This window comes from Lagopus leucura, unplaced genomic scaffold (assembly GCF_019238085.1).
Source record: "Lagopus leucura isolate 7727_CA_CO unplaced genomic scaffold, USGS_WTPT01 Super-Scaffold_760, whole genome shotgun sequence".
NCBI classification, from domain to species: domain Eukaryota; kingdom Metazoa; phylum Chordata; class Aves; order Galliformes; family Phasianidae; genus Lagopus; species Lagopus leucura.
In genome coordinates, this window is record NW_024962257.1 from 14598258 (window position 1) to 14611617 (window position 13360).

The following is a 13360-nucleotide window of genomic DNA, read 5'->3' on the forward strand; positions in this document are numbered from 1 at the left end:
CTTGAGTTGCACAGCAGTCAACATTTACAGAAGGGAAAGAATGACATAAATTGACCTGTCTTTGACACATTCCTCCTATGCCACGTGAATCAAAATAAACACAGGAAATATCTGCACAATGCACATTGTTAACCTGCAGAAATCTTTATTAACTATTTATGATCAGAATGCATGTTCCTATCTTCAGTGTGCTTGGTAATAATAATGCAAAAATATTGGTGATGGGGAGATTCCAGAGACATCAGATGATCTTCTTCCATTTGCTTTCCCTCATTTAACATACTTTAAAATATAATATATTCCACACAGTCTGTCACAGCAATTTCTTTCTGCAATTGCCAACAAGAGAGAAAAACCATAGTTATGAAAATAAAAGTGTTCAAACCTTGTTTAGTCTTTATTTTGAAAAATGAATGCATTACTCAAGTTTCATGAAATAAAAGATTTAATAAAGTATCTTTCCCCAGAGACTTTTGAAAGCAGACACAATAAAGCGCAGGACAAATGACAATAGAAAAAAAAAAAATCAGCAAGGGAATGCACTGGACAATCGAATAGGTCTCTTTTAAATCTCTCATTTAAAAATGAAGCTCCTGCAGACTGCTCCCAGTTCATTTGAAGCCTGCAGATATATCTGGCAGCTGGCAGCTCTACTAGGGTTTTGCTTTTAGATTTCTCATGTGTACTCACTATGTAACGAAAAGAAGCCTATTACAAATCAAATGTTTAAGTTGTTCCATCACTTTCCAAATAAGACCTTGCAGACTGCTTTCTTACATAGATGACTGCTTTCCTTTTCCACACTTCCCTTCTGATTCTGATTCTTCTCTTCCAGACAGGTGTCTTTTCTGATCTCTACCTTGACTTCCTCTGTTGTTCCCATGACCCAAACTCCCTTATCCCATTTTCTTCAATCCCTTTAACACGTGAAGACCTTTAGTGCTCTCATCAACAATCCACTCTTTGCTCCCCCCCCCACCATTCCCTCTCTCTTTCCCCAGGCTCACACAGCAGTGCCTGCCATCATTTCAACTACTCCTCTCTTTTTTGCACTGCTTCTTCCATTTATCTTCCTCTGGTTTATTCTATTGGAGCTGCCCTTTGTAAAGGGGCTTTAATGACTCATGTCTAGCCAGAATTCAAATCCCATATTTTGCTCTCATCCTTTACAATTTCAGTTACCTTAATCACAATTGATCATGTTGCTCTCTTTTTCTCTCATGAATTCCATGAATCTTTTTACTCTTTGTTCTCTTCCTATTTTTGAAGCTATTTCCACTGTGTTTATCACAGGAATCTTTCTCCCTGCTCTCAGCTTCCTCTGGGCTTTCTAAGGGTTGTTTTTTTATCCTAAAAATCAGTACCAGCCATTGCAATAACCACTTTAATACAAGATGTGGCACAGTTTTTTCCTTCGAATTCATACAGAACAACATATTTCTTACAAAACAACAGTACAATTAGAAATTACGCATTTAAGTCAGAAAAGGAAACAGAATGTCCAAGTACAAGCACCTGGTTAGTAATGGAAAAGAACACAAATATTCGTTTATATGGCAAGGATTGAGAGCTGTTGTTTTAGTCGTTATTGTTCAAAAAGAGAAGGAAACGATGCCACAGCGGAAAATGATCATCTGGCATAAACTTGCTTTCCTAAATTTCCTTCCTCAATATCAGGACTTCTCCATATAACCACAAAAACCACTCTGCTAATTTTTATGATGTTTCTAGATATTAGAAAATAATTGCTTAAACTTGGCATTTGACTTTTTTTAAAAAAAGTTTTCTATAAAGCGACGCGCAGAAGCATACAAAAATCTATTCTGAGGACAATCAATATACATACCACAGAACCTCTGCAAAATATCTCAGATTGAAAAAGGACAAAGTAATCTCAGATTTGTGCTAAGTTTAAAGCTAAAGTATTTCTAAGAATACTTCTGTATTAAGCACTGCTCTATTGCCTTCAAATATATGTAATACCTATTTAGGACTGTATTTTAAGGCAGCTTCAAAACATGCTTTTTTTGTTAGACAGTATCTACTCCTTCAAACAAAATCTGAATCAATATAAATTTCATTAAAGTGTGATGAATAATATACATGTTCAATTTGTTCTTGGCCAGATACCATAAAATTGATGGCAGGAATAATGTATAGAGATGTCAAGCCACAGTGACACGTCCACTGACCACCTTCTTATTTCACATGTATTAATCACAAATTATAAATGCCCACAAACGTACCTATAAAACCAATCATCTCACAGACAGACACAAATCTTTTAAAGACAAAGCAAAAAATGGAAATAACTCACTGTTATTAAAAGTACAGATCTGGATATGAAATACAAGTTTGGAGTGTCCAGTCAAGCATGGTAAGTGAATTTTTGGTAAGTGAATTAAGGAATTTTAGGCTGTGCTAAGCACATCTGGGGCAATGGCAAACACTACAGATGTAATTTTTACAATTTGTTCCATGATGTCTGTTATCACATATACACATACCTATAACAGGAAGTCAGTGTCAGTAGTTGGAGTGCAGGTATGCCAAGACCTCAGATAATTAACCCACTAGTATCTCAAAATCATCCTCACTTAGCTTTCGTTTTAATTTAGAATTAAATAAAGAAGAGGTAAGTATTAGCATGAAAACTGCTGATGACAGGCAAAAAGTGGGGAAGAAATTAAAAAAATACTTCTATGGCTGGAGAAAATAGCAGAAATGATGCAAACCCAACAACCCTGAGTTCCTAATCTATTGCTGGGGGTCAGGAAGTTAGGCTGATACGGCGAGCTTTCTTTTGCACTGGTTCTAATGTATTCTTAAGTATCCCCTATGTACAAAGTGGACTGCCTCTATAGGTACATTCACACACAGACAGAAGAAATACATAAATATACATAGAAGACAAATATTTTTAAAAGTACATTTTTCAAAAGCTCATCAATGCTAAATACCCTGCTTTCCACTTAAATGGAATTAATTTATACAGAACTTTTAAAATCTAAAATAGAAATTATACCTATCTTAGGATGTCAGACCAAAAAAAATAACTGAGTAATAAAATGAACTGTATTAAGTAAACATCAAGTTTTTTATGTCTCTGAAATGAGTGATGCACAGTAATCTAAAAGAAAGTGCATTTCTTGGAAATACAACACAGCTTTGGCTAGATGCAACTGAATATTTAAGGAGAATTGGGTGTGAATAGACATTGGCATAATGATGAAGTGTGTGTGGTATACAATCTATTCTGGATTACCAGACAAAAAACCACTCCCAGCAAACTAGATCCAAAACAACTCACAATATATTATTTCATAGTATTGTCATCGGTTTTTATGTAAACAAGCACAACATAAAGAAACACAACCTGTGAAATAAAAGGCCGTAATTCCTTGACAGTGATCTGAACTGCAAACTAAGAACTAACCTCAAAGCACTTTTCCTTCTTTGCTTGATGCAGAAGTTCAGTCATTCCGGGTAAGAGTACTGGAAATATGTAGTACTCTAAATATGCTTGAGGAGAACCTGCACAGAACAGTACAGCTTTCACTTGTAGACAAGCACTTACATTTCACAAAGAGTAGATAACATAAATGAAGTAGAAGTCATTTAATCAATATGACTGCAGCTTGAACCACATACAGATTCTCTAAGCTTTGATACAGCCATAGGTCTGTCTTCCATTTCTTCAGACAAGATTACATAAACATAAATTTCAAACCAAAGGTGCATCAACACTGCACACTGCAGTGTGCCTCAAAGATGTCAGACTAGAGTAAAACTCAAACACCAGAAGCAGTTTAGCATGAGGAAATGAGGAGCAACGTGGACTGATTTACCCTGACAGAAAGAACAGCAAATGTGACTGCACTGCACTCAGGGCTCTTACAGCCAGACCTCTTTTGATATCTGCACTCACGCTCTTAACAATCTGTTGTAATAGTGTTGGTTATAAAACTGATTTTCTAGGCAGAGGGGAAAAAAGGTTGTATTTCAGTGATTTCTCTCCTAACTACTTCCTACTCACCAGATCCTTCTGAATCTGAACATTAATCCATACACCTTGAAAGGGCTGTCTGGATTGGCATCTCTCTTGTTTATGTTTCCACTGACAGTACATTGAGCTCTACTTGCCCTATTTCCTGTGTGCTCATGCTCTGAATTCTAAGCAAAAGAAGGCAGCTACTGTCAGTGTTACAAAAAACAAAAACAAAAAACAAATCAACAAACACCACCACAAAAAACAACCCATTGTCTTTGTTCTACATAAAGCTGAATGGCTATACATTTCCCAAGACATTCACGCTATCTTCGTCTCAGCTACATCCCCATCTCCTCCAACAGGATCTTTCACCACCAACTTATAAACTGGTTAAGGTGAAGGAGCCTTCTGCCTCCTTTAATGAGGACACCATACCATACATGCAGGAACTCACGCTCACTGGGCCTGTGGGAACAAGGAGCATGACCCCATATGTAGCTGTAAGAGCCCTACTCTTGGAATGGTGAACAAACCAGAAGCTGTCAAAATCTCTCAGAAGCAGGGATGACTTACTGACTGAAGTGCTGCCCTCAATTTAAAGCCAGACTACCTGCCATGCAGTATGTATTCTGGTTTTAGTGTGTTTGATAAGGATGAAGTCACAGATACTTCCTCTTCCAGCAACACACAGCTGAAACACTAAAAACATACAATTATTTGTAAATTGGTAGAAATGTTATAGAAACTGATAAAAACAAAATAACAAAACTCGAGAGTTATTTCCACTCTGATTTGTAATCACTTGAGTAAAACAATATTTTGAAAGCAGTTTTAATCATCTGCCTAGTCTGTAGATCCTAATTTTGCATTATTAATTTAGAAGCAGAAATACTTGTCCCTCTCTGATCTAACTGGTCAAATAATTCAGAAGATAGTAGAATACTATAATGGCTAGACACTACTAACAATTCCTTCACCTAACGAAGAGGCCAAGCTGGCTCCTGCACACAGACCAAAGTAAGTTCCACTTCAGAAAAGGTGATGTAACTGTTAGCACTTCAGCTGTTAGGTGCTTTTTTTTTTTAATGCTTTTGAACTGTTAGCACTTTGACTAACCTCTTCCCCTTCTGTGACCAGGTGACCTGCCTGGTTGATGAGGGAAAAGCTGTCGTTGTTGTCTACTTGGACTTCAGCAAAGCCTTTGGCACTGTCTCCCACAGTACTCTCCTGCAGAAGGTACAGCCCGTGGTCTGGCAGGTATGATCTCTGCTGGGTAAAAAACTGGCAGGAGGACTCGGCCCAGAGTGCTGGTGGATGGAGTTACATCCAGCTGGCAATGGGTCACGAGCAGTGCTCCCAGGGGTTGGTATTCAGGCCTCTCCTGTTTAATATTATTACTGATGATCTGGATGATGGCATTGAGTGTGTCCTCATTAAGTTTGCAGATGACACCAGTCCGGGGGAAGTGTTGATCTGCCTGAGAGTAGGAAGGCCTTACAGAGGGATCTAGACAGGCTGCATCAATGGGCTAAGGCCAAGCGTATGAGAACCAACAAGACCAAGCACAGTGTTCTGAAAAACAGTCACAACAACCCTATGGAATATGTGGGGCACAGTGGCTGGAAATCTGTGCAGCAGAAAAGGATCTGAGGATGCTGGTCAACAGCCAGCTGAACACGAGACAGCAGTGTGCCCACGTGACTGACGTTAGCAGCATCCTGACTTGTATCAGACACCGTGTTGCCAGCAGGACTGGGATCATCCCTCCTACTCAGCAGTGATAATGCAGCACCTCAAGTGCTGTGTTCAGTTCTGAGCCCCTCACACAAAAAGAAAGACAACAAGGCTCTGGAGTGTGTCCAAAGAAGGGCAGTGGAGCTGTGAGGGGTCTGGAGCACACTGGGATTGTTCAGCTGGGAGCAGAGAAATTTCAGGGCTGACCTTATTGCTCTCTACAACTTCCTGAAAGGAGGTTGTGGTGAGGTGCAAGTTCCCCCCAGTACCAGTGATAAGACAAGAGGGAATGGCCTCAAGTTTCACTGGAGGAGGTTCAGGTTCAATATTAGGAAATATTTCTTCTCTAAAAGACTGGCCAGGCACTGGCACAGGCTGCCTGGGGAGGTGGTGGAGTACCATCCCTGGAGGGGTTCAAGAACTGTGGAGATGTGGTACTCAGAGACACAGTTTAGTGGGCAATATTGGTGGTAGCTGGATGGTGGGATTTGATGGTCTTAGACGTCTTTTCCAATTTTAATGATATTGTGATTCTGTAATGAACTGCAGCCAGTGACAAACTCCTGCCAAACTAGAGAAAAATATTCACAGGAGGATACAAGGTAATATAGCCCTACTTACATGTTTTTGGATCAGGTGCTTCTGGAAGGGGGGCTGCCTCAGGTGTGGGAAGCAACTGTTGGACAACTGCATCAGTTGCAGGGGATGAGTAAAACTGTTCTGTACAGAATGGCTGCAACATTCCTGCTTCCCAACTCATCTGTTTAAGATAAACGGAACCCACATAAATATCCCAATCAAACTGAAAGAAATGTAGAAACCAATTCAGCAGGTACACTGCTGTAAGGTCAGTCAGTTAAAAAAAAAATAAAACAAATTCTAATTTTCTAAAACAAATATTAAATTAGTTCCATATTTTCTGCACACTTCAAAAACAAACAATTTCACTTAAAATTTTTTACAGTTTCCACTGAACGAAAACATTCAAAGCTTGGAGAAGGCATGTGATTGTTTTTAAAAGAAGGTGGCAAGATATCATAATTTAAAAAATATTTTAGCCATTCTAAAAAAATAATAATTTTTTGAAAATTAAAATTGGGAATGTTTTCTGAATAAGTATTCTTCCACTCAGAAGCTTATATATTCTGTCTTGCTCAGAAGTTCTAAAAGAAACAAAGCACAAGTAAATAAGTTCAGAACAAGTGTAAATGCCAATCTTAAGTTTCTTCATACAGGAACAATTACAGTTACCACAAAAAAAAAAAAGCAGTCCACAATTTTACTTATGTATTTAGAAGTACAAGAATTGTTACAGTGAGCCAGGAGAGTACCTTTAGCAGATTGTGAACTACATCTGTTACAGAAATCCAGATACCTCCCATTACATACGCAAGAATGCACTCCACCATATTTGGTATGAAAACATGCTGTGAAAAAGATGTCATCTCAACAGTTTCCCTTTGAAATTCAGCTGAATTTACGAGTTGCTGAAGAGCAAGCAGTGGACCCAGGCCACCACACATACAAAATACAATATTGCAAGTCAGTGACTGCAATATCATATGCAATGACTGCAGTGATGTTTGCAAGATACATAAAATGATGCTTCAGGAAATTATAAAAAGTACACATCAACATAAAAAGGCACACTATTACATTCTGGCATTAAATGCTCAGATATGTCAATATATAACGCCTAGACTCATGAATGTCCTAAGCAGAGTACACAATTTAATTTCAACAATGTCCTGTGATGAAGCTAGTTTTACTTAAGGAAACATGATATACTATGTAAAGGCCTAAACTTACTACATGTCAAACAATTTGAACCAGAAGGCCTTGAATAAAGTAACCTAAATACAGCGTAATAAGAAGACACCTATTTTAAATGAAAGTTAACTTTGTGATTATTAAAATAATTAGTTTTGCTGCTTGTAGAACTGCTGGGGAAAAAGAGTTAAAAGGGTTTGTTCTTGTGTACTGCTTCTGTCTGCCAAACTAGTTTTCCTAGACTGAATTTACCTGGTCAAATGTAGACTCTGGGCAGCTGTGATCGGGTTTAATTCCTCTGACTTCGACGGTCACATCTACGTGACCTACCACAAATGTGAAACTGAGGCATAACTCCTTGGCAGTGCTTGCTCCCTCTGTTTTACACATCAATGCTGGGTCTGCCTGCACCAGCAGCAGCAGGAGACCCCTGCACACTTCTGCCTCCCCCCTGCAAAGCTGACAGCTGAAGACAAAAGGCAGCAGGCTGTGCACACAAAACACAGCTGCCATCTAATTTTAGGACAGCACTCCCCAAGTTGCTTTCGACAAAAGCCATGATTTGGAATATTGCATTTGTTGATTCACAGTTGTTTACAAAATGTAGTTCTGTTTACACTTTATGAATGACCCTACTCTGCGGATACCTAATTTTCCTATTCTGTTATTTAAAACACGATACCTTATGAAGATTTGGTACTTGAACTATACTTACAGATTTCTGCGCTGATTCAGGGATGTCTGGAAACGGATGCTGTTCTGCTTCGTACTCTTAGAGTAAAAAAAAAGTACAACAATTACATGAAAGATTTTAAAACCACTTTTATTCTAACCAAGCATTACCTTCTGAAAGGCTCTACTCCAGTTTGAAAAAATAAAGTCAGTACAGAACGACTATTAGTTTAATACAGAACCTGATGTGCTAAGAAAAGGCAACATTTTGAAGTCTCTTGTCCTGGTTTTAAGTCAAGTACAAGGTTTTCAGCTATAAAATAACTCCTCATTGGAAAAAATATTTTTGACCAAAAAATAATAATCTAAAATATTATAATGCAGATGCTCACACGTTATCAACCATTGGTTTCACCAGTATACAGCATGGCTTTTCAACTTCCCCTGTGTTTCCATATGAGCGTACAAGCTCCCAGGACAATGCTAAGACCTATCTTCTCCACTTCCAAAAAAGCACCAGTGCAGGAGCAGTAAACCACTGAAATTAGAGCAAATCAAGGTAAGAAAAATAACCAAGAATGGCAATGAATCTGATAGGGACACCAAACCCTCCTGGGTCAGGCAACACAAAGGGCCCTGAGAGACAGAGCACTCAAGGTCAGTGATCCTAAGTTATGGGATCCAGAATCAAAAAATCATAGCATGGCCTGAGTTGAAAAAGAGCACAGTGCTCATCCAGTTCCAACCCCCTGCTGTGTGCAGGTCACCAACCAGCAGCCCAGGCTGCCCAGAGCCACATCCAGCCTAGCCTCAAATGCCTGCAGGGATGGGGCATTGTATGGGAATTGCTGAGTCACGGCCTGAACCTCTGATTAATCACCTGAGGTGAGCCTTGAGTCAGCCAGAGGAGCACAGGTGAAGGCAATTCACCTGTGCTGCCGGAAGGGGTGGAGCCAGGCTCCACCCCTCCTGGACCTATTTAAGAGCTGGCTACCAGAGGGGAAGGATCTCTTCTGGAGATCCCCTCTTTTGGTGTCTTCTGGTGAGCTCAACCCAAGGGTAAGCTCTTCCACTTATTCTCTTTTGTGATCGTTGTCTGCTTTGCCTTATTCTCTTGATTATATTGTGATTATAACATCTTGATATCTATTGATTATACACAATTATATTGTGATTATAACATCTTGGTTATATACTTGGCAAGCCAGGCAGGCTAAATATACTGAAATTAACATCATGTCTTTTCTGTGGAATTTCTATAAATGGGTCAAGGGGGAGAACAATACTCCTCTAGAGAAAATGATTCCAGGGCAGATCCCAGGATTTGAGGGATCGCCCTATTATGAGTTAGCTGCCATCATTGAAAAATGGGGTCCCTTACGCATTATGGGCAATCTCTCCCCATATTGCATGGCGGACTATTTTCAAGGACTTGGCAAGGATGTCCTCACTACCAAAGAAAGACAACTGGCTGCCTCCATGGTGGCATGGCCATTATTAACTGCTTTAAATCATGCGGACTTAAGAAATAATACTTTAGAAACTGAAAATCAGCTTTTGAAAGACCAAAGTGCTACCCAGTGCTGTTATAGATAAGGTTCAGGCGTTCCCAGTCCCTACAACATCAAAGCAGCTGCAAGAGTTTCTAGGTATATTGGGTTATTGGCATTCCTTTATACCTCACCTAGCGCAGCTGCTAAGGCCACTATACAGACTCACAAAAAAGGGGCAGCTATGGGACTGGGGGAAAACCGAACAGGATGCTTTCCAACAAGCAAAACTGGCAGTTAAACAAGCTCAGGCATTGGTTATATTTGATCCTACCCTCCCAGCCGAGTTGGACGTTCATGTTACTCAAGATGGCTTCGGTTGGGGCCTGTGGCAACACCAGAGTTCTGTTTGGACCCCCATTGGTTTCTGGTCTCAGGTTTGGCACGGAGCAGAAGAAAGATACAGTATGATTGAAAAACAGTTATTGGCTGCCTATTCGGCATTACAGGCAGTAGAGCCAATAACTCAAACAGCTGCAGTTATAGTCAAGACCACTCTGCCAATTCAGGGGTGGGTGAAAGATCTGACCCACCTTCCTAAGACGGGGTGGCCCAAGCACAAACAGTGGCACGATGGGTCGCCTATCTCAGCCAAAGGAGCAGTCTGTCTTCATCACCCTTGAAAGAAGAACTCCAGAAGATCCTAGGCCCAGTTACGTATCACAGTGATGCACCAAAAGAAATACTGGTCGCTCTACCAGAGAGGAGTCCCGTTCAGGAGGGAAAATATCCTATCCCTGAAGATGCCTGGTACACAGATGGGTCCAGCAAGGGCAACCCGAGCAAGTGGAGAGCAATAGCATACCATCCTTCCACCGAGACAATCTGGTTCGATGAGGGGGATGGTCAGAGCAGCCAATAGGCAGAACTGCGAGCTGTGTGGATGGTTATAACCAAGGAACCTGGTGATGGTATTCTGAACATCTGCACAGATAGTTGGGCTGTGTACCGGGGGCTCACTCTCTGGATTGCACAGTGGGCCACCCAGGAATGGACTATCCACGCCCGACCGATCTGGGGCAAAGACATGTGGTTAGATATATGGAATACGGTCAAACACAGGACTGTACGTGTCTACCATGTTTCTGGTCATCAGCCCCTACAGTCACCGGGAAACGATGAAGCCGACACACTGGCCCGAGTTCGATGGATTGAGAATTCACCATCTGAGAACATCGCCCGCTGGTTACATCAGAAGCTACGGCATGCTGGACAAAAGACAATGTGGGCAGCTGCTAAAGCATGGGGACTGCCCATACAACTATCTGATATCGTCCAGGCATGCCAGGATTGCGACGCTTGCTCCAAGATGAGACCGAGATTGTTGCCCGAAACAACAGCCCACCTTGCTAGGGGACACAATCCTCTCCAGCGATGGCAGGTCGATTACATCGGGCCCCTTCCTCGTTCCGAAGGGGCAAGATACGCCCTGACCTGTGTCGACACTGCAAGTGGGCTACTGCAGGCCTATCCAGTACCGAAAGCAAACCAGGCATATACCATCAAGGCACTCACTAAACTGATGTCTGCCTACGGGACACCTCAAGTCATCGAGAGCGACCAAGGGACTCATTTTACTGGTGCAACGATACAGCGCTGGGCAGAAGAAAATAACATCGAATGGCGATTCCACCTGCCATATAATCCAACAGGGGCAGGCCTCATCGAACGTTATAACGGTATTCTTAAGGCTGCCCTGAAGACAGACTCCCAGTCCTTGCAGGGGTGGACAAAAAGACTGTATGAAACCCTGTGGGACCTGAATGAAAGACCTCGAGATGGCAGACCCAGTGCCCTGAGAATGTTGCAGATGACATGGGCCACCCCGCTTAGGATCCAAATTACGGGCACTGATCATCAGGTAAGGCCCCAGATTGGTAATGAAAATAATCTTCTGCTCCCTGCCCCTGAAAACTTAGAGCCAGGTAGCCATAAAATAAAATGGCCCTGGAAGGTGCAGGTAGGACCCAAGTGGTGTGGCCTACTTGCACCTTGGGGGAGACTATTGGAGGTGGGAGGCTCAGTAGTCCCTCCAGTAATAGGTACATGGCCTACTGATATTGTGGTCAACACTCCGATCTTTATTGCTAAAGGGACCCCCATCATGTCCCTATGGCAGATCAGGACACCTCCTTTGGTGCCTGATATCGTTATGCAGCCGCAGATATCCGGCCAAAAGGTGTGGTACAAGCGGAAGTGTTGACCCAAGACAGAAATACGGCCTGTATCTTGCCCTGGAGAGCAGACCTTCCCCTCCTGGTACCTGTGAAACATCTGTATTACTCCCCGTGAGTCTGTGAGCCTTCAGGACCACTGGAAGGAACAAAATGCCATCAAGCGTTCCAGTGTTGCTGTCAGATCACGTACAACACCTGGTGATGGTCTGCATGGGACTGATGGAACATAGAACGGACTTGCACCTCAGGACCTCATGCCTCCAGTCACATCATCGAGCACTGGCCCATAGAAGAATATAGACATCCACTAATCATCACTTGTCTTGAACTGTACCAACATACGTCGCGATAAAATTGTATAAGCGTCGCGATATACCGGATCTCTGTATTAGGGAAAGCTTACCCTTTTGTTAACCTGATCATTGGTTCACGCCGTGAAGGGGTGGAGTGTATGGGAACTGCTGAGTCACGGCCTGAACCTCTGATTAATCACCTGAGGTGAGCCTTGAGTCAGCCAGAGGAGCACAGGTGAAGGCAATTCACCTGTGCTGCTGGAAGGGGTGGAGCCTGGCTCCACCCCTCCTGGACCTATTTAAGAGCTGGCTACCAGAGGAGAAGGATCTCTTCTGGAGATCCCCTCTTTTGGTGTCTTCTGGTGAGCTCAACCCAAGGGTAAGCTCTTCCACTTATTCTCTTTTGTGATCGTTGTCTGCTTTGCCTTACTCTCTTGATTATATTGCGATTATAACATCTTGATATCTATTGATTATACACAATTATATTGTGATTATAACATCTTGGTTATACAGGCATCCACAGCCTCCTTGGGCAACCTGTTCCAGTGCCTCACCACCTCTGGGTGAAAAACTTCCTCCTAATATCCAACCTAAACCTCCCCTGTCTCAGTTTAAAACCATGATCTACCACATCACTCCTCTGCTACGGGCTGCACTGCATCGCTGCTCTGTTACAGGCTGTGCCACACCGCTCATCTGCTACGGATGCACCGCATTGCCCCATGCGTGCGCTGCAGTGCCTCAGTCACACTGCACCAAACAACTTCTTTCCACATTAGAAACTGCCCTTTGTATGTGAATATATATATATGAATATATAATACCTGACGGCATTACATAGCAGTACATCAAAAACACCGCGGTGTGGGACACAGCTCCCCGAGCGGCCGCGGTCACCGCACAGCAGGAGAACGAGCGCGACCGCCGCCATCCCTCAGAGCCCAGCGCCGCACCGAGCTCACAAGGCCCCGCCCACCGCCATGACGGACGCAGTCCGGGGCACCCACGGCGCCTCACCGCCCCACAGCCCAGCCGCGACCGCCGCCCCGCGCTTCCGCCCCGCGGCAGCACGGTAGAATCACACCTCGTCGCTGAAAGCGACGTTCGTGGCCCCGCCCTGCGGCACGGGGCCGTGGGAAGGCCGCTCAGCCCCGCGGCGCCGGGCGGGCC

General features: G+C 42.7%; 1 protein-coding gene across 3 annotated transcripts in view; it reads right to left on the reverse strand.

Moving 5' to 3' along the window:
* The window catches only part of IQCK (IQ motif containing K), a 56889-nt gene that overhangs the window by 43464 nt on the left and 65 nt on the right, over window positions 1-13360 (reverse strand). The window contains exons 1-4 of one of the 3 annotated variants that reach the window (XM_042864218.1): window positions 13275-13344; window positions 8211-8266; window positions 6347-6485; window positions 3437-3534 (exon numbers count right to left, since the gene is read on the reverse strand). In XM_042864218.1, the coding sequence (XP_042720152.1) occupies window positions 3437-3534; window positions 6347-6485 (237 nt within the window). In that variant the 5' untranslated portion in view covers window positions 8211-8266; window positions 13275-13344. Of the gene's footprint in view, window positions 1-3436; window positions 3535-6346; window positions 6486-8210; window positions 8267-13014; window positions 13093-13274; window positions 13345-13360 lie in introns of those variants that run through there. The other 2 variants (XM_042864217.1, XM_042864216.1) reach the window with 2 other exon arrangements.